Source organism: Ochotona curzoniae, unplaced genomic scaffold (genome assembly GCF_017591425.1).
Source record: "Ochotona curzoniae isolate NIBS_2020 unplaced genomic scaffold, NIBS_Ocur_1.0 scaffold_274, whole genome shotgun sequence".
In the NCBI taxonomy this organism is placed as follows: domain Eukaryota; kingdom Metazoa; phylum Chordata; class Mammalia; order Lagomorpha; family Ochotonidae; genus Ochotona; species Ochotona curzoniae.
Window position 1 is genome coordinate 8,195,432 of NW_024467101.1, and position 20,506 is coordinate 8,215,937.

Here is a 20,506-nt window from a genome sequence, read left to right on the forward strand (position 1 = left end):
GGGCTGTGCCAGTGCGTCTACCAGGAGCCCTCGCAAGGTTCTCCCCTGGGCAACAGTGGAGGTGCCACACAGGCTGCCAGCCAGTGGGTGATGTGACCCTGGGTGGCTGGGCCTCCAGCAGGGGGCCTAAGATCTGAAGGGATGTCCACTCCACACTGCTGAAGCAAGGACTGAGGTCCAGCCAGTCTCAGACTTCCTGGGCCTCCATCTCATCACCTGTGAAATGGGCGGGTATGGCCCAAGCAGACATGGGGAAGAGGAGGAGAAGGAGGGCTGCGTTTGGGACTGAGGGCAGTCAGAGGAAGGGACCTAGGGCCTCGGGCCAACCTCAGGGTCTGGGACTGGGGTTGGCTGTGCAGCCCCAGGCAGACAGCTTCCTTCTCTAGGCACAGGGTATCCCATCTTGCCTAGAGGACCACAGCGATAACAAGGTCCCGGCGGGGGGTGAGGGCAGGGAGCCACAGGCTAGTGTCCTGTCTAAAGCCCTCCCATTTCCCAGGAGCCCCTGAATAGCAAGAAGGGTTATCGCTACATACAGGCCCAGGGTGGGTGGGGACACAGGCAGGCTGTTGGGAAGCCCTCACAAGACCTTCCACAGCCAGACCATGGCTCCGTGCAAGGCCAGTGAGGTGGAGGTCCTCCTCTGACACCTGGGCCCTGAAGGGACACATGACAGGTGGCCCATGGTGGTCGTGGGCGGGGACCTGCCAAGGAGAGGGCTGCAGGTGACGGTGGTGATGGGCATGGGTGGACCCGGGCACCGCGTGCGCCAGGAGGGGCGCCCAGGCGGCACCTACTTCATGCCGCTGCGCAGCACCTGGTTGGCCGCGATGAGCATGACGCTGATGATGAAGGCGATGGCGAAGGCGCAGATCAGACTCTTGCGCACGCATGTCTGACGAATCTGCTGGTTGGAGCAGGCTGCGGCCACCGCCAGGGGGCGCCAGGGAGCAGGGAGAAACACAAGGGCGATGGTGACGCCATGGGCTTGGGAGCCAGCCTCTGGGGGACCCCCACTCCACCTCATCCCCGGGGGAACACAGCTCCAGTCCCCCCACAGGCTCCGGGGCCACTCACTCTCCACGTCCACGGGGCACTCCTCAGCCGTGCCCAGGTGGCTCTCCTCCTCGGTCATGATGATGTTCTCGATGTCCTTCATGGACAGGTGTTCGCAGAAGGTGTCATACAGCAGCCGCTTCAGCTCGTCCACCGTCAGCTTCTGCATGTCGCACTTGGGTGGGGCCAGAGAAGACACAGGGCTCCAACCGCCACCACCACCCCCCATGGCTGCCCCCACACCCTCCAGCCTCAGGGGCCAGACATGCTTGCCCCTGACCCCCCAGGAAGCCCACAGCCCCACAGGAGGCCAGACATCCAGTAGAGAGGACCACGCCGCCATTGTCACCACCCCAGAAGGGCTCCACAGAGCACTCAGCCCTGAGGGCCAGGCAGCCCGCCGGGGTATATACCTTCCAGAAGACGGTATCAAAGTCAGTGCCGTGGAACTTCTCTGGGATCCCTGACGTGGACAGCTTGGGTCCCAGGAGGGTCACAAACTCTTCAAAGTCCACTTGGCCATCACCTGGAGCAGATACAGGTCTCCTCAGTGGGTCACAGCCTAACCCTGCCAGGGCAGGGAGTGCCAGGCACTGAAGGGAGACTACTGAGCCTGGAGCTAAATTCCAGGATGCTGCTAACAACCCTGCCAGGAGAAGTGGAGGTGGTCCCTGAGCCGGAACTGCCCATGGAACCCCAGCTGCCCGATGCACCTGCCCAGCCTGTCACACTCTGGATGGGGAGAGCACAGCTGGGGGGGTGGTCTAATGTTACTGATCCTCTGAAGTAATTACTGGCAGCCAGTGGGGAGGCAGGGGGACAGTTATACTTTGGTTAAGAGGAATTCCAGTACTGGTTACACTCAACTCTGCTTTCCTGGACACACAGAGGGAGCAGTCACTCTGATCCACACCCTCTCTGACCTCCACTCTCCAGGCTGGGAGATGGAACCAGACCTGGCTGGCTGCAACCTGCCACTCAGGTTTTGGTGTGGACAGGGAACAGGAAATCCCAGGGTCTAGGTGGTGTGCAGGGAAACTGAGGCAGGGTGTGGCGCTCACCGTCCATGTCCAACCGTTGGATGATAACCTCCAGCTCCACCTCATTGGGCATGTAACCCAGGGAACGCATGGCTGTGCCCAGCTCTTGCTTGGAGATGAAGCCATTGCCATCCCGGTCAAACACCTTGAAGGCCTCTCGGATCTCTGCAAGGGTGAAGCATAGCAGGCTGGGATGACACATTTCTTCCCTACAACAGCCCCCTTGCCGGACCCAATCCTCAGCCCCTTCCCCTTCCTCTGGAGGACCTGGCCCTGGAGGGGGGGATGCGAAGGATGCACCCCTGGCTGAGTTGAGCTGGCACCTGCCAAGGTATGCAAGGCCCCTTGCAGTGACCATCTTCCGGTCATAGGCTGCTGGCCTGCTCACAACGACCCCGTGTGGTTAGTTAGCCCTGAGCGCCAGCCACCAGGAGAATGCCTGCCGGTGAGTCCCCCACTGGAGCAGAGTGGCTGCTGGAGGCTTCCCCGCCGCCCCCTCTCCCTCCTCCATCCCCTCCCTCCTCTCCTGAATCTCTCAACAAGGCACCTTCCCCGTCCAGCTCAGCCCCCTCATCCCTGATGGGGTGGCCACACAGGAGGAAGCAGCAGGCTGAGGGGGGAAGCAGCAGATGGGGAGAAGATAGGGGAAAGATGGAGAGACCCCACCAGATTCAGGAGGCATCAGATGTGGGGACTCCCCCACCTCCAACACACATCTTTCTAGAGAAGGGCAACTAAAGACTGAGGCCTGGAGTGGCCCTGGAGTGGGGGCAGCAATGCGAGTCTAGTGACAAGCAATCCAGTGTATGACCTGGGCCCAGCCTCAGTCTTACACACTGTAGAATGGGTGGTCTGATATGGGGGATAGCAATGTTTTTACCAAAGATGTCCAGAACCTGTTGGGCAGCCCCTGACTTTTCAATCGCACCTGTTTCTCAACTGCTGTCCCCAGGGGTTTTTCTCCTGGGGAGGGGGTAGTAGGGAGCCTTAATCTACCAGCTCTAGCTGCCTGGTGGGGACAGGAGTGGTATCTCCTGGCCTTGCAGGTACTGTTCCTCTAAAGGGAATCCTGCATACAGAGTATAGCTCCATGTGTGTATATGTGTGTGTGTACTGTCCCATACCACAGGCCCTGAAACTGAGGCCCCAAGAGGCTGAGCAGCTGTTGTCTTAGATGATCTGTGAACCCCTGAACCTGCCCACAGGAGCCCACGCCCTGGCGCCAGACTCTGGACTCCATGGGATAAGAAAGCCCAGCCGAGCTGGCTGTCCCTGGTCCCAGGCTAGGGCAGAGAGGGCAGCAGTCGTATGTCCCAGACCACACAGGAAGCAAGTTGGCTCTGGCTGAGGTGCCAGCCCTCACCAGACAGTACCTCCTATCTGACTTGTGTACCCATGCCTGCAGGCCACACTGGCTCAAAGACCGAGAGGGACAAGTTCGTTGGTGTTTGGGGTTGCCTGCGCTCCTGGATCCTCTCATCCTTCCCCAGTTGGCCCATATAAGGCCTGAGCTTCTGGGGTCTTAACCAGTGGCCCCACATAGCCAGTGCACAACATACATGTAGTACAAATACAACACACAGTACAACATACTCACGTACCACGTACACATGCACACCACAGCCACACACTCTGCTGGAATACTTCTCCCAAACTCCAGCCCGGCATGGGAGTTAAGGGGGACCTTCTCAGCATGGGGGTGGGGGGCACCAGGACTTCTCCCCACTCATCTTTGAACTTGCAACTCCTGTGCCTGGAAGTCACACCATAGTGAACTCCGACAGCTGCACCATGGCCTGGTACTTCCCGAGGTTCTCCTGTCCCCGGCTGACCTTGGCCCTGCTCCAGGTCCCCACAGACCCTGCCTTCCTGGCGACCTTGCACTGACCACACTGGCTGGGTGCTGTGGGAGCAGGGACTAGGGCAGTCTTATTCACGGCTGTGTCCCCATGACCTGGCACACAGCTGATCCCTCGGGCACAGCTCTTGGCTGAATTAATGATTAAGTGAATGAATGCCTGATGTGGGCAGCTTAGAGAGAAGGGAGCTGACCAGGTCATGCCTCACTCAGCTACGCCAAGCCCACCCAACAGATCCAGGGGAGGCTGCCTGCTAACCCCTTCCCCACACCCACCTGCCCAAGAGGCTGCTCACAGAAGGGAAAAGACCAGGCAAAGGGGGGCTAGGGTATGATACCTTCCCTCTGGCTTCTCTCTGTGCAGGGGTCCACCTTGGGGTGAGGGGCAAAGTCCTTAATGGAGGGGCTTTCCAGCTCCCCCTACCAGGAGTGGGACATTTCCTGGGAGACCCTTCAGAAAGGCACTCAGCTAAAGGGTGGCCTGTGACGGCAGGTAAATCTTGGTGTAAGGAGGCCAGTGAGGGGCCCTGAGGCAGCCCAGCAGGCCCACAGCCATTTCTTAGGCCAGGCCACCCTCCCAAAACCACCAGGTAAATCCATAGATCGTGACTTCCAACCATGCAGCCTTCCCCCCAACTCCGTGTCAGTCTCACTCCCATGCCTACACGCCCACCCGGGGTTCCAAGACCTGCCCATATCCCAGCCCCATGCTATCACCTGCCAGTCCATCCATCAGGGCTGAGGGTGGGCCCCTCTATCTCAGCCAGGAAGGCAGCCTGGAGCGGCACAGACCCAGATTCAAATCCTAGCTCCCCTCCATCCTGGCTGGGTGACCTTGGGCAGGTGTTTGCTCATCTGCGCAATGGGGAACTGGTGGGGAGTAGGGGATACTGCTGGGATGATGAAGCAAGAATGGCAGGCAAGTGTTTGGCTGTGCCTGGCTCAGGGGTAGATGCTGTAAATCAGAATGGCCCAGATAGCAGAGCCGGAAGGAGAGGGAGGACCAAATGAACCTGGGCCACCACGCTGGCCTGCCTGCTGCCCGGGCCTGGGCCCAGACCAGAGCCCAGGGGCTTCCATGCTAGCTAGCTGTGTGGTCTAGTTAAAGGATCCTCTCTGAGCCTCAGAGACCTCATCTGTGCAATGTGTGGGGGTGAAACTACTGCCCAATGCCCCACCCTGTTGTCTGCGGGGCAGCTGCCTGGGTGAGGTGGGCATCACAGCTCGCCATCACAGTTGTGCCATGAGCACAGCAGGGTTTGTTTCCCCGTAAGTTCCATCCCCTTTCTACGGGGGAGGCCGACGGCAGGTAGACGACGGCCCAGTTTTGGCATGGGAACGTCTGGTCCGAGAACAGACTGGCAGAGCCCCTAGGCTTCCGGGGATGAGGAGGCTGTACCCTGAACTGCCACCTTCACCCTAACACTCTGTACCCCTCCCCCTCCAACCTGTGAGGCTCCATCAGGACCCAGATCCCCAGCAGGCCCCAGAGGAGAGCCAAACTTGGGAAGCCGGGGATGGCACTGGCTGGAGGTCTCCATAGGGGCACCACCCGTGCCCCACTACCCTGACCTTCCATGGAGGAGGCTGAGGGGATCAATGGAGAGAAGGACAGGAAGAGTGACCCCCCTGACCTCCGCTGCCTGAAGCATTCCCCCACCACCGGGCCACTCTCAACATGGGCTCCATGGTCTGCCCTGGGCGCAGGCTCAGCATCAGCCCCAGGTCCCCACTTGCCTCACTGTCTGCCTCTTTTTCAGACCAGAAAGCCAGTGGCCCACATCCCAACAGTCCACGGGGGCCTCCGCTGTGCCTGTTGGTACAGGATGGCACAGACTGGCCTCTCCCTTAGCAGAGCCAGGGGATGCTCAGACTAGATCTGTCCAGAACTAAGTCTGGACCCTGTCCACTACCACTCAGGCCCCTCCTGCCCAGCCCCTGTGTCTGCCGCAGCACTGCCGGGCCCTTCCTACTGCAGCCTTCCCCCTCCTCTTAGGCTTCTGCCACTGCTACACCAGGCCCATCCTCCCCCACCACAGCCACGCCCCCTTCTGTCCACCTCCGTCACCAATAGCCCTGCCTAGGGCAATGCCAAGCTCCCCTTCTACAGACAGGGAAACCAAGGCCCCAAGAGGCAAGCGGCTGACCAAGGTCACTCCACAAGCATATGGTGTAAAGATTCGAACCCAGAGCTGCCTGACTGGGAAGCCTTCTTCTTAAGCCCAAACTCCCCACCTCCCGACCACATCCTCTGCCCATCCCTGAAGTCAGACTGATGTCCCTCTGGCTCCGGGCAGGCTGCAGGCAAGCAGGCAGGCATGCACCGTATGCAGTGTTGCATCGTCCACGCCAATGGCACACTCTTCCATCCCCGCAAGGGGCCTGGGTCTCACACAGACAGACTACCTCGGGCAGGAGCATGGAGGGCCCGGGGTGGGGTGCTGGGGACAGAGGGAGGATCTGAGCCAGGGACGGCCACTCTCTCCACCCAGCCCTGGCCTCTGAGGACACTGCAGGTGTCTGGGGTCTGCAAGGTTTGGGGTTGGGGTAGACACTTGCAGCCACGTTAAAGGTGCTTACCAGGGGCAATTCCTGCCTCAGTCTGCAACTGGGTATCAACCAGAAGTTGGGTTAAGGTCACTCAGGTATATGCCTGCTCCATGACCCCCACCTGCCCACCCCAGGGAAGGCCCTGCCCTTCAGATGCCCGCTGCGCTGGTGGACTAACATCGCTGGGCTCCTGCCAGCTGGTTGGCTGGGCGGTCCAAGGGGAGGCTGCGGCCTCCCTGCACAAGCCCTGTCCTGCTCTCCCTCCCTGCACCATAGCCTCTTGCTTCCTCAGGTAGGCACACCAGGACCTGGTGACTGGGAGATGGGGTGCCAGGAGCAAAGGGGAAAAGCAGACATGTTAGTCCTTGCCTGTGTGATCAGCTGGAAGGGACAGCTGAGGTCTCTAGAGGGGGAGACGGGCAGGGCAATCTGAGGAGGCCCAGAGGTGATAAGAGGGGCTGGAGGGGAGCAGGTGGTCTATACCCCAGCCCCCGTCCCCTGCTCAGTCACTGTTAAACTCCCTCCTCACCCAGACCCTGGAGGAGGCTCTGCCCCCAGACAGTGGGACCGGCTTTGAGGGGTGAACAGTGAGGTCAGACTAGATTCACCAGCACCCATCTGTCTGTCCCACCCACGTTGGAGCCCAGACCTGGCCTTCTGGAAACTGGGGGCTCATTCGAGCGTGGGTGTGGAGTAGGTGTCTTACAGCCTATCCTTCCCTGCATCCCTCGCCCCAGCCCCGCCATCTTCCCCATGGCTCAGAGCCCCCCACCTGCACCAGGGGGATGAAGCTGTACTTCTCTATTCACAGGCTCCCACTATCACCCTCGGCTGTGTTGGTCTCTCAGCTGTCCCCCTACACCCCAGCAAGCCCTCAGGGACTCCAAGCACCTAGAGAGGACCATCTGGGGGAGACTGCAGCCCTCTCCCCCAAGCACATCCCAAGAAGCCCCAACTCCATCCACATGGGACCCCAGGAGGTCTGAGGGGTGTGGGGGGGAGGGGGAGCCAGAGCCTCTCCCCCTCCCCCAGCCCAGCTTGGAAGGAGCTGGGGCAGGCCAGGCCGTAGGGGTTTGGCTGTTGCCCAGGGTACTCTGTGCGCTGACTCCAGCCCCTGCACTGGGCCCTGACCTCTCCCAGCCAAGTACTCCCCTCCCCACTGCTTTCAGGAGGCCAGGGAACTGGGGCCCGGGGAGGGTGTCCGAGGATGTCGATTTGGGTCTGGCCTCCCTGCCTTTCCCCGGGCAGGCTTGGCTATCGCGACCGAGCCGCCCAACCTGGCCACTTGTTGTCGCCACCATCTCCCCAGCCGCCTTCTGGGCGCACTGGGCCGGGGGTCCCCGGCGGGGCTGCGGGGAAGGGGTGAGGGGTGCAGGTGGAGATGGGGTAGAGGGGAAGGAGCAGCCCCGCAGCGTGCAAGAGCGGAGCAGTCGCCCTCTCCCCTTCTCCAGCTACCCAAGCAGATTGCATTCTGAAAGCGACACGAACGGAATGTCAATGCGAGCGCAGAGCCGCGGGCGGGCGCGTTGCGAAGGGGCTCATCAGGATGCGGGTGCTCCGCGCCCCCTCCCTCCCCGCGGGCGCGAGGGGCGCAGTTCGGACCCCCCACCCCAGTCCGCCGCGGTGCCGCACACCGGCAGCGCGGGTGGCGCGGCCCCGTGACCCCGATGCGGGGCCCGGCAAGTTTCCGCAGCGCTGGGGGGCCACGCGGACAGGGGTGGAAGGGCCGTCCCTCTGCCTCGGTGACAGCCCCCCGCCCAGCCGCTGCGCCCAAGGGGTGCGGGTTGGTCCTGCCTCCCCGTGCGCGCAGCTGCTCGCCTGGAGGGCAGCCCACCTGGCAGCCGGCACTTGCAGACTAACCCCGTGCCCCCCGCGCCCCTACCCTACGCGGCACCTGGGCGCACAGGTAGGAAGAGGACGAGCGGCCAGGGGGTCCCGCGGGCACTCACCCTCCAGCTCATCTTCGGGGATATCCACCGGGCGTTGCTCCGACAGCAGGTTAGGCACGGTGTAGATGCCCCGGTACATCAACGCCGCCGTCACCGGGTGGAACGGCATCTTGGCGGCTCCGTGCCCGCCCGCCCGCCGCAAACTTTGAGGCCGGGGCTCATGGGCCGCCGGCGGCCCCGGGGGCGGCTGGAGCGGGCGGAGCGCGCGGCTGCGGAGGGTGGCGGCAGCGGCGGCTGCGAGGCGGGGGGCGCCCCTCCGGGGGGACCTAGCGCCCCCGCGCCCCGGGCCACCCGGCCATGCCGCCCCCCGTCCCTCGTCGGGCTCCCGGCAGGAGCCCCCGCAGGGGCGGCGGCGGTGGTGGTGCCGCGAGGGCCTCTCCGCTCTGACCGCCGCGCGTTGCGCCCGCCGCGCCCCGTTCCTTGGTGCCCCGCGCGCGCCGCTTGCCGCTCGCTCGTCCGCTTGCTGGCGCGGCCGCCCGGCCCGCCGCTCCGGCTCTAAGCCGCCTCTCCGGCTCGCTCGCTTGCTCGCTTGCTCGCTCGCTCTGTGCCGCGCTGGCTGTGCTCCCTGCCTCCCTCGCCCGCCCCCTCCGCGTCCTCCCACCCCCACCCGCCCGCCCCTTCGCGCCGCCGGCCCCTGAGCGGCCGCCGGGAGTCCGCCGGGGCTGCTTCTCCCCCTTTGGCCCTGGGTTTCCCTTTTCCCGTTGCGTCTCTCCCCACCCCAAGTCCGCAGCCCCAGTAGACTAGGGTGGGGATGGGTTGGAGGTGGGGCTGGTCCTTGCTAACCTCGGGACCTGCCCCTTGCCCCAACCCTAGGTTACCCCCACCAGGAGACAAGAGCTGGACTCAAAGTGGTGAGCTTTGGCCCCAGGAGTCTAGGTTGACCAGAGGCATCACCGTGTTGGTGGTGCCGAGAGGAGTTCCAAGTTGGGGAAACTGAGGCTGAGAAAGGACGTTGGCCAAGGTCATAGAGGCAGAGGTAGTAAGTTGGGCTGGGGCTGGCTCTCCAGGGCTGAACTTAAACTCCCCTAGTTGGGCTTCAGACCTGGAACTTTCCCAAGCCCCTGACATTGCAGAAGAAGAGGAGGCCAGGGTCTCTGGTAGCCCAGGGGGGCGGTGAGGAGCAGAGACAAGGAAGGCACCTGTGGGGCTGGGGCTGAGAGAGGACCTGGAGCTCCCAGACAGCGGCCCGAGATGGTCTATGCGTGGGCTTTCCCAGGCTGAGCTAAGGGGCCAGGTGTTTAAGGGAACAGCAGGTGTGCATGTGTTGGCTGAGCGGCAAGTGTTTTGCATTCATCTGCTGGAGGCCCGCGTGGATGTACAGATGCCTGTGCGTGTGCATGGTGTTGGAGTACCAAAGAGGAGGGGTAGAGGGGTGTAGCCCTCCCACTGGGAGTATCCCCCTCCCGCCCCTGCACACAGGTCAAAATATGGGCAGTGGGAGGGTGACTTTCTGGCCTAGACATGACACCAGCTCTGGGTACCATCCGTGGAGCCTCTGTTTGGAACCACCTCCCTGCCCTCTTGGGTCCAATCAGCTTGCAGCCCCCAACAGGAGCGCCTGATTGCCAGGGCCCTGCCCAGGCCCTGCCCTTTCCAAGCTGATTACAGTATTTTTTTTTTTCTCGTTGTTTCTGCTTTTGTTGCTGATTAATTGCAGCCCTTTCCCTCGAGCCTCTATGAGAGACACCAGGCCTGGGCCCCAGCCCTTCATGGACACAGCTCTCAAGGGAGCTCCTGGTGGCATCTCCCAGCTTCAGAGAAGTTGGCCAAGACCCCACCACAGCTGTCATTTATCTGTCTCCCTGGGGCTTCTGTGGACCAACTTGCTGCCTGCTAGGACCTGGGCCTGGGAGGATAAGACGCCCCAGGAATGTCCCCATGTCGTGGCTCTCCTTGTGCCCCTATTTTATTGCCTGCACTCCTACTGGCAGAACTGAATGCTTGGAGCTCACTCGGGCTTCTCAATGGAGGAGAGGAACCAGGGAGAAAGAAGCCTAGCGCTTGCGACCAGGCTCTCCTGCATCTGCTACATCCTCACTGTCATGGGACCCTAGTCACATCCCTTCAGCTTTGGGGTACTCAGTTTGCCCATCTGTGAAGTGAAGGTGGCAGTGCCAACTTCCCAAGCCCTCAGGGCATGGAGCGATAAGATCCTGACATGCTCATTTCTCAGCATCTCTTGGGAAAATCCTATTAGCATGAAAATCCCCTCACCTCCCAGGTCTGTGAGTTAATGAAAACATCCAGAACTGATGGAGGATGAGGGTGTGAACTCCAGCAGTGGAAACTTGCCCTCTGACACCTGCTGAGTGCCCAGGCTGCACCGGGATGACCAGTTCTTCCACTAGGACTCCTGGACTGAGGGAGGGTGGACTACAATCACTGGCCCCGGAGAGAGGGCAGTTCCCAGCCTCACTGCTCAAGTGAGGAATTATCAAAGGAAAGAAGCAGAGGGGCCGGCATGGTGGCATAGCAAGTGAGGCTTCGCGTCCTGACTGCTCCACTTGCTATCCAGCCCTCTTGCTAGCAGCCTGGGAAAAAGCAGCAGAGAATGGTCCAAGAGTTTGTTCCCAGCCCTTCTGCCCACATGGGAGCCCGTGCAGGAAGTTCCTGGTTGCTGGACTTACACCTGCCCCAGCACTGGTTGAGGATCTCTCTCTCTCTCGGGTAACTCTGACTTTCAAATAAGTAAATCTTAAAAAAAATACAACAATAAACAACAAGGTGGAAGTAGTCCTTCAGTTAATCAAACACAAATCATGTTGGGCCTCCTAACCCAGCCCAGCTCTGTGTGTTTGTGCTGGTATGGACACGGGTATCCATAAAATCACAGTTCTTCCCTCTCAGGACATAGCCTTAGTCTGGGTCCAGAGGGTCAGACAGCTGACCACAGTGCTGCTGGGGCAGCCTCCTTCCAGCCCTAAGGGGTAGGTTCTACAGGGATGATCAGCCCATGGTTGTGGGGCACCTCACTGTTTGGGCCAGCCCTGTTTACCCCTGGTGACCCAGGTGGGTTCCCGAGCTCTCACCCAGTGCAGAAAGCCCCAGCCCAGAGTGCTGGCTTTCCACCTGGCCAGGGGGCTGCTGACCACAGCAAACTTTCACGTGCCATGGGCTGCACCTGCTCACCTTCTCTACCTGCACCACAGCTTGGCAGGGCATGTGATACCTCGAGGACAGGATGGCAGCAGAGGACACCCTGCTCTGGGAGCTGAAGTTGGGTAGTGCAGTTCTGCAAAAGCAGGGCTGGGGGGTTGGCGCCCAGGAACTCCAGGAGCCAGGCTCTGTGCCAAACAGATGTCCCAGGTTCAGCTGGAGCCACTGCTGGCCACACTGTGCCTCCACCTGCTGTGTACTTACTCACTGGGCACCTCCCAGGTACTGGACCCTATGCCACTCTGGGTTGAGAGGTGGAGCAGGGCAAGCCCCTAGAGGAATAGGCAGACTCTGCATTGACACTGCCCAGTGCTGGGAACATGGCAGCTCTTTTGCCAGTTAGGGCAGGTTCAGGAGAGGAGCCAGTATGGGTCTGCGCCCGCCCACTCCTTGGTCTGGAGGAAAGCAAGGTTGGGGTCTGTATGCACCACCACCCCTCCCGCGCATAGCACTGGGTTTAGGGAAATAAACATCTACTGAGTGAATGAATGAATGAATGAATGGGAGAATGAATGAACAAACGCTTCCTCGCCTGCTCATCCACCCCAGCCTTTGGCGTGGCAGCCCCATCCCCTCTCCACCCCCACATCATGGGGGAGCAGATGGTGTGAGCATGGGGTGAGATTCATGTCTGTCGCTCCCCCCCGCATCTGGAGAAGGTGTTGCCGCCTTCACGCTCTGCTCCACGGGGAGCCTCCTGGGGAAATGCATGGATCTTGGGTTTTCCCCCCAGGAGGGTTGTCCACAGACTGCTCAGCTCAGAGGAGCTGGTGACTCTGGGAGAGGTGACCATTGAAGCCTGTGGCTTTGAGAAGCCAGGGGAGAGGATGCTGGATCCTTTCCTATAGAGAGCAGCATAGTCTGCACCAGCGTCTTCTTACACCCCCTGGGGTTCAGCACCATGGAGAGCTCCCGGCACAGCCCAGGGTCTCCCCCGACCCCTGCCCCCAGAGTGTAGGGTGAGGTGAAGCCTGGCAGGGTTATCAGTACACCAGGTTCAAGGTCATGCTGAGACTGCTGACCACAGCCCTGCCTGAGCCAGGCGACTCTGCTAGGAGAGTCGGTAAGGCGAAGTGAGCCAGTATAGGTGGTAGGGAGCTGTGTCCAAGGAGGGTAAGAAGTTCTGGCCTCTGCTGCTTGGCTGGGAATAATATTGTTCCAAGAACTCACTGGGGACAGCATCTGGAGGTGAATAAAATATTCATCGTCCGGGAAAACTCAACATAGTCACTTGATGAATAATGGAATTTATAGACTGGTAGTTGTAGATTGGGTCGGAAGGTGGCGTGGGCCAGAATCCGAAGGCCCCTTGCTGCTTAGATGCCATGCTGCCACAGCCCTCGGGTGCCATGCCCTCAAGGGTGATGGGAGTAGACCAGCCAGTAGGGGACAGGCTCTGAGGGAGTCTGGGGTGAGTCTGTTGGCTTCAGGAGTCCAGTGTGGTCATTGCCCTGTCCAATGGGGCTGATATTGTCACCATAACATCCTGCCAAGATGACAATGGAGATGGGGCCTTGATCTTTCCAGCCACTTTTCCTGTCTCTCAAACTCCTCCAGGTCTCAGGAGAGGCCTTCTCTGCTTGCTCTAAGTCCAGCTGGAAGGTAGTGGGAGACATGGTCACAGGAAGAAGAAAGTTCTAGCCCTCAGGAAAAAAAAAACCTGGAGTTGGCACTGTGTCTCAGCATGCTAAGCCTCCTTCTGCAGTGCAGCATCCCATATGGGCACTGCTTCTAGTCCCGGCTGCTCCACGTCTGATCCAGCTCCATGCTGATGGCTTGGGAAAGCAGCAAAGAATGGTTTCAAGTCTTTAGGACCCTGCACCCATGTGGGAGATTCAGAGGAAGTTCCTGGCTTTCACCTTTAGACTTAGCTGTGGTTTTTGCAATCATCTGGGGAGTGAGCCAGCAGATGGAAGATATGTCTCACCTGCCCTCCCAAACCGTAATTTAGACTTTCAAGTGAAAAAAAAATCTTAAAAAATAAACAAACATAAGACAAACCTGGCTACCCAGGCAGCCCTTACTCTAGGCAGTCTGATCTGAGTTGGGCCTGGGCCAGAGTATTTTTTTTTTAACCCTTTTATTTATTTGAGAGAAAAGACCTTCATTCTACTGATTCACTCTCCACATGCCCAGAACAGCCAGGGCTGGGCCAGGCCAGAGCCAGGGGCAGGGAACTCCATGTGGGTCTCCCTCATGGAAGATAGGGATCAAGTGCCTGGACCACCACCTGCTCCTTCCCAGGATGCACACTAGCAGAAAGCAGGGACTTGACCCCACACAGCGTAAGGGATTCAGGCAACCCAAACAGCAGCATCTTAACGCCTTTACCACATGCCTACATCAAGACAGTATTTAAAAGCTTTCTGGGGGCCCGGTGCAGTAGCCTAGTGGCAGTTAAAGTCCTCGCCTTGCATGTGCTAGGATCCCATATGAGTGCCTGTTCTAATCCTGGTGGACCCGCTTCCCATCCAACTACCTGCTCATGGCTTCGGAAAGCCTTGGGATCCTGCACCTGTGTGGAAGACCTGGAAGAAGCTCCTGGCTCCTGACTTCGGATCGGTTCAGCTCCAGCCGTTGCAGCCACTTGGGGAGTGAACCAGTGGACAGAAGATCTTTCTCTCTGTATCTCCTTCTCTCTGTATATCTGCCTTTCCAATGAAAATCAAAAGAATCTTTTTTTTTTTTTAAAGAAAAGTTTCCTGGGTAGGAATGCGGGGGCGGGGACGGACATTAGGCATCATGGTGAAGATGCCACCCGGACAATGGCTCCCGTCCCACCGTCCCACTCCGGGATGCCTGTGCTGGAGTCCTGGCTCCTCCCCCTGACTCCAGCCTCCTGCGTGGGAGACAGCAGTGCTGCCTCGGTTCCTGCCTTGCTGTGGGAGCCCTGGGTTGACCAGTCTGGCTGTTAAATGAGCATGTAGGGAATGGGCCAGTGAATGGACGATCTCTGTCTCTCTGCCTTTCAAACATCAATCAATAAATAAAACAAAGTGGGGCCAGTGCAACAGCTCAACTAGCTAATCTTCCTTTCACCTCTAAGCACCAGGATACCTTATCCTGGCTGCTCCACTTCCCATCCAGCTCCCTGCTTGTGGCCTGAGAAAGAAGTGGAGGACGGCTTAAGTCCTTGGGACCCTGTATCCATGTTGGAGACCTGGAAGAATCTCCTGGCTCCTGGTTTTAGATTGGTTCAGCTCCAGCTGATGCAGCCACTTGTGGAAGAAACCAGTAGATGGAAGATCTTTGTCTCTCCTTCTCTCTGTAAATCTGCCTTTCTAACAACAACAACAACAAAAATCTTTAAAAAGCAGTAGGCAACAGTTGGGATTCTTGTCTCTGATGCCCTCGGGGTCTCAATCTCCCCCTCTGGGGAATAGGAGCCCCTGCTAAATTCTGTCTGAGCTCCTGGGATTGAGAGAGGGGCCAGTAGTGCTGCCTGCCCAGCCCTTGCTGCAGGCCCTCCTGCCTGAGTGACAGCTGGTGGGAGACGAGGCGTGAGGTGTCTCCTAATTGCTCTGGGCGCCCCAGTTCCCAGCCTCAGTCTGTTGCCTCTGATGAGGAACTGTACCGGCTGCTTCCGGCCGGCCTAGAGTGGTGGCTGGCAGGAGCCACCACTGCAGCATCCAGACTGAGGCTGGGCCCCTGTCCCCTGCTCTCCATGTGACCCGGAGGGAGAAATGTGCACGCGTCTCTAGGGGTTGAGATATGCAGAGCCCCGAAGAGGGCTCCGTAGCTTCAGCCAGCACTCCCCACCCACCTATGAGGGACAGGCTTGCTGTGTGGTCTCAAACCCCAGGCAGAGCAGTGGGAAGTGCAGGATGCGACCTCCCAGGTACTTTTTTGGGATGATTAAGTTGTTCTCCTGGCTTCTGGCACCTGTTGCCCTGTGCCTGTGCTTGCATATCTCTGCAGATGGAGAGCTCACCCCTGCAGAAATAGTCATGAGCACCTGCTCAGTCTCTGGCTCAGCCTTTGTGCTCATAGATCCCCTCTGTCTGGAGTCAAAGCCTTTGAAGGGCTCCTGAAGAAGCACCTGTTTGCATGTCACACAGGAGAGTGATGGGAGGCTAAGGTACCACTGCACCAGGGAACGTACGTGGTGCCTGGGAACAGGGGCTAGGGTGAGAGCTGGCAGAGGAATGGAGGCCAGACTCTTGAGCACTCTCCTCCTCCTGTCCTAAGACTCAGCTGCTGAGGTGATCCTGGGACACTGAACAGGTGGCTTTTGTCCCTGGAGAACATGGGAGAAGCCCAGCCTGCAGGGAGGGGCTGGAATGGAAAGACCCTACAGCTTCCACTAACACCAGTTCTAAAGGGACCTGGGCTGTGATCTTTGGGGCTCCCCAGAGTTGAGAAGTGCTGGATGGGGGTGGGGGTTATCCAAGGACCCAGGAGCAGTGGACCGAGGGACTTCCTCCAGGGCTGAGTTAGGCCCAAGATCCCCGAGAGTGGGGACCCGCAGCCCAAGAGCGTGCTAATGGACCCCTGGACCCTCCATGCCCCCACTGTGTTGAGCCCAAGGGATGGTGAAATCGACAGCAGTTTAATTGGTAATTTTAATCCTGGACAAAGCAGTAGTGGCGTCACTAATTGGATCGTTAGAGATTTGTGCTTTATGGCTATGTAATTAGAGGAGCTGTGGGGATCTCAGGGTGAACTGGGGAGCTGGGTGGGGCAAGTGGGAGCAGGCAGGGCCCCTCCCAAGTAGGGTCACTGTGAGTGGGGCCTCCTGTTTCAAGTTCTGGCCTGGGATTCCTGGCTGGTGGGCGGTTGGCTAAGAGAGGGAGACCTGGTCAGAGGCTCTCCATTGCATCTCCTTGGCTAGAGCCCTAGCCCAAGCTGGCAGGAGGGCTTGGGAGAACAGGAGAGGACCCTAAAGCTCATGGTCCAGTCCCTGCAGAACCAGGAAGGAAGGGATCCGCAAGGGCATCCTCTCCCCCACCCCCCCACCACCACAACACGTGCTTCCATGGGTCCATGTGCACCAGGTCCCTGCTTCAAGGGCAGAACCACAGCCTGTGCCCTTGACCTGATTCCCTACCCAGAACTTGGGGTAGCCATAGAGGGTGTCCTCATTTTAGAACAGGAAGGACTGTGGGGTCCTTTCCTTTGATCATTTCTCAGAAGGGAAACTGAGGCCAGGATGGGGGGGCATCCTTGCTGACAAGCGTGTGTCCTCACTGGTCCTGACCACCCACACTGGCACCCATGCATACATACACACACATGCCACCATGAATTGGCAGCCATCCCCCCACACTTGCTCCCCAGCCCCAAGTGGGCAGGGAGGACTTGTGAAGGGGATGGGCAGGGCAGAGTCTGCTCTGCAGCCGGGGTAGCAATGGTGGCCAAGTGGAGTGAAGCTTAGTGGACTGGTGGTCAAGTGAAGCTGTAGCTTAGGTGGCCCTATCAGAACACTGGTTTGAATCCTGGATGCTCCACTTCTGACCTCGCTCCCTGCTAACACAACAGAGGGTGACTCCAGTGCCCAGACCTCTGCCATCCCACACAGGAGAATCTGATAGGAGTTCTGGCTTCCTGGTTCTAACCTGGCCCAGCCTCGACTGTTGCAGGTATTTGGAAGATAAAAGATCTCTCTCTCTCTCTCTCTCTTTTCCTTTTGTGTCTGTCATTCTGCCTTTCAAATAAATTTTATTTTAGGGCCCAGCACAATAGCCTAGTGGCTAAAGTCCTCACCTTGCATGCTCAAGATCCCATATGGACACCAGTTAGTATCCCAGCTGCACCACTTCCCATCCAGCTCCCTTCTTGTGGCCTGGGAAAGCAGTGGAAGACAGTCCAAAGCCTTGGGACCCTATACCTGCATGAGGGACCCGGAAGAAGCTCCTGGCTCCGGACTTTGGATTGGCTCAGCTCCGGCTGTTGTGGATACTTGGTGAGTGAATCAGCAGATGGAAGATCTTTCTGTGTCTCCTTCTATCAATCTGCTAATGGTTGAGGCCAGACACACGCTTGCCTCAGGGCCTTTTTGCACTTGCTGGGACCTCCACCACAAACATCTTCCTGCCCAGAAATATTGGCAACCCTTACCGGTCTTTACTCAGAAGTTGTCTCCTCCGGGTCAGTACCAGGATGGCGAGTATGGGATGCTGATGTGTCCTGGCTGCTCCACTTCCAATCCATCTCCCTGCTAAGAAGCTTCAGGCTTCGGACTGGCCCAGCTCTGGCTGTTGTGGCTGTCTAGAGAGGGAACGAGCAGGTGAAGGATTTCTGCCTCTCCTTCTCTTTCTGTAACTCTGTCTTTCAAGCAAAATAATAATAATAATAATAATAATAATAATAATAAAAACAACAAAAACAGTGACTCTTCTCTCCCACCCATACCTCCCCAGTGGTACCTGGGGCCAGGTGTTGGTCAGTGCCGTGTTTCTGTATATACGGTAGGTGCTCAGCTATAGTTATGGAGTGAATCAAGACCTACAGGGTCCCTGCAGAAGCAGCAGTGCTGGGAGAGGAAGCAGGTTGTATGTGGTGGGTAGAGCTGCGTTTGTGAGCAGCAGAGGTGGAGGAGGCTGAGACAGACCTGGTCTGTGAGTGCCTCTCCTCTTGCACCCCTGCCCCAGCAGCTCAGTAGGGAGACAGCCTCCCAGCTATCTTCATCAGCCAACTGTGTGGTGAGGTAGAAGGTAGAACTCTGAAATCCTGCCAAGCGCTGCCAAACCCTCCATCCCCTGCACCTTGCCCTGGTCACTGGCTATACTCGCTTCGGCCAGGTCACATTGAGGTCACCATTCACTGTGGGCTCTGGAGGGGCCCCAACTCCCTATTCACAGGCAGGGCTTTGTCTGCAATGCCACCATCACCATTTCAGGCTCGAGTCTGAGCTCAATCACACCCCTGCCCACCCTCCTGGCCTGTTGGCCTTGGTGTGGCCAGGTGATGTATGGTACAGTAGTCCTGCCAGGAAGCGACGACGACAACGGTCATGACAACAGCAGATGGATGGGCAGGGCTTGGGGGGTGGGGTGGGCTCAGAGCCAGGAGTGTTGAGCAGGGAGCAGGGGGGTGGGGAAGTGCCTGGCTCAGCAGAGAGCAGTTCCAGGAAGACACTGCCTGGACCCAGGACAAGGTGGGCGCGCTTCCAGGACCAGGTCCCTTGTGGGTGGCAGGAGTGCCAGAGCCCTCCGGCCCTGCTGGCCCCCTCCAGACCTCAGGGGATAACATTCCTGGAACCTAGCTCCTGGGTTCCGGGCTGCTCTGAACCCAGAGCTGCCACCCTGGAGGCCTGCCCCAGTACCTTGCTGCCCCGCTCCCCTCAATATGGCCTGAGAATTACAGCCCAGACACAGACAACAAACCTTGGAGAATTCCCAGCTGGGCCTTCCTCCCGTTTTCCAGGTGGGAAAACTGAGGTCGTGAGAGGATGGGCCTGGTAGTTGGATGGGAAGGCTTAGGAGCCTCTAGGCGGGGGAGTCCTGCAGGGAGCCCTGTTCCCATCCTGACCAGAGCAGGGGAGGTGGAGGGTCAGTCGCTGTGGCTGCTGAGCCCAGCAGGTGGGGAAGGACAGGAGGGACGCAGGGGACTGGAGGGCTGCTGCAGCTGCTACAGCCGAGTCAAGATGCGCCAGACGCCTCTGTGGGCTCTGTCTGCGTCCAAGGAGACCAGGACACGGGGCGGGCGGATGGTGTGTCCTTGTAGGCTGGGCCCGAGGAGGGAGGAGCTGTGTGTGTGTATTGTTGGTGATGGTGGGGGGTCATTCTGGAAACCCAGGCTGCCTGCAGGGCTGGGTGGGGCACTGTCTCCTGCCACCTGTGCACCTGCCATGCTCTCCCTAAAGAGAGAGACCTGGGTCAGATGGAGGTGGGGGGAGGGGAAAGATGCTCCAAAGGGCAGTGGACATGTGACACAGAAGCACAGGGACAGGTTTGGGTGAAGCAAGCCTGTGTGTACCAGCCTGCAAATCTGAGAGTACAGGCACAGGGGATCTGACACTCAGGCTCTGAGAACCACAGCCAGGACAGACGTACATGGGGTCAGGTGCACACGTGTGATACACACAGGTGTATAGGGTGCATACTGTAGCTGTGGCCTCTGTGGTAGGTGGGAGTGAGACACTCACTCACTCGGCTCCCATCATGCCTTGCACCTGCTCAGCTCTGAATGGAACGGGGGCAGCGTCCAGGGTCATACAGGCAAGAAGTGCCTGAACTGTCCTCTTGACTCAGAAAACATCACAATGAGGAGAAGGGACAGGTCACAGCTAGGTCAATGCTCTGGGCCAGGACAAAGGGGGCCTTTGGAGCAGCACTGTACTTCAGTGGCTGGATCCCTTGTACCCTGAGACACCTCACATCAGGAAGTCTGTCTCCTTACCTGTAAAATGGACCCCCAACTTCCGATACAGACACATACACACTCCTCCCAGGTGCCTGCTGGGAAGAGCTGAAGAGGCCCCAGAGGCTGGAAGACCCAAGGTCATGTCAAGGCTGAGTAAGGCATCGATGGGCCTGGGACGTGGTCCTGCCAAGTCAAGCCAAGCCATACCCCTGCAGAGGCTTCCCTGTGGGCTGGACAAGCTGGGCCACCTGGAAGAGAAGTGAAGCTTGGGGAGGGAGGGCTGAGAGAGGGCCGGGCAGGCGGCGGGCCTTCCGGTTCACTTAGTGAAGGGATTTGTCATTTTAATGATGTGATATTTCTTGCCTGGCTCCCGTCCATGCTGAGCCAAGGGGACAGCTGCCTCCCTTGGATGAGGGGGCGGGGGCGTCTTCACGTTGCTGTGGAGCCTGTCCAGGCTGAGGCAGGAGGTCTGGGTGCTGCTGGAGTTCTCAGGGGTCCTGGGGCTGCCCCACCCCACTATGCTTTGACAAGTTCTTACCTGTTCCTTAGCCCCAGGCTTCTTCATTGTTTTTTTTTTCTTTTTCTTTTTTTTT

At 58.9% G+C, this 20,506-nt stretch overlaps 1 protein-coding gene across 1 annotated transcript; it reads right to left on the reverse strand.

The window, feature by feature from the left end:
* Positions 1-793: 793 nt before the first annotated feature.
* Positions 794-8,607, reverse strand: CABP7 (calcium binding protein 7). Its single transcript, XM_041003876.1, has 5 exons — positions 8,454-8,607; positions 2,118-2,261; positions 1,470-1,582; positions 1,078-1,231; positions 794-921 (listed from the first exon to the last, which is right to left on the reverse strand). Exons 1-5 carry the CDS (start codon positions 8,560-8,562, stop codon positions 794-796), a joined length of 648 nt encoding a protein of 215 aa, XP_040859810.1. The 5' UTR covers positions 8,563-8,607.
* Between the last annotated feature and the right edge of the window lie 11,899 nt (positions 8,608-20,506).

Bases quoted from the DNA above. Each gene is read 5' to 3' on its own strand.
- CABP7 (XM_041003876.1), bottom strand. From the start codon at position 8,562: ATGCCGTTCCACCCGGTGACGGCGGCGTTGATGTACCGGGGCATCTAC. The intron at 2,262-8,453 runs GTGAGTGCCCGC...TCACCCTTGCAG, and splicing joins CCCCGAAGATGAGCTGGAGG to AGATCCGAGAGGCCTTCAAG. The intron at 1,232-1,469 runs GTATATACCCCG...GCCCCACCCAAG, and splicing joins TTGATACCGTCTTCTGGAAG to TGCGACATGCAGAAGCTGAC.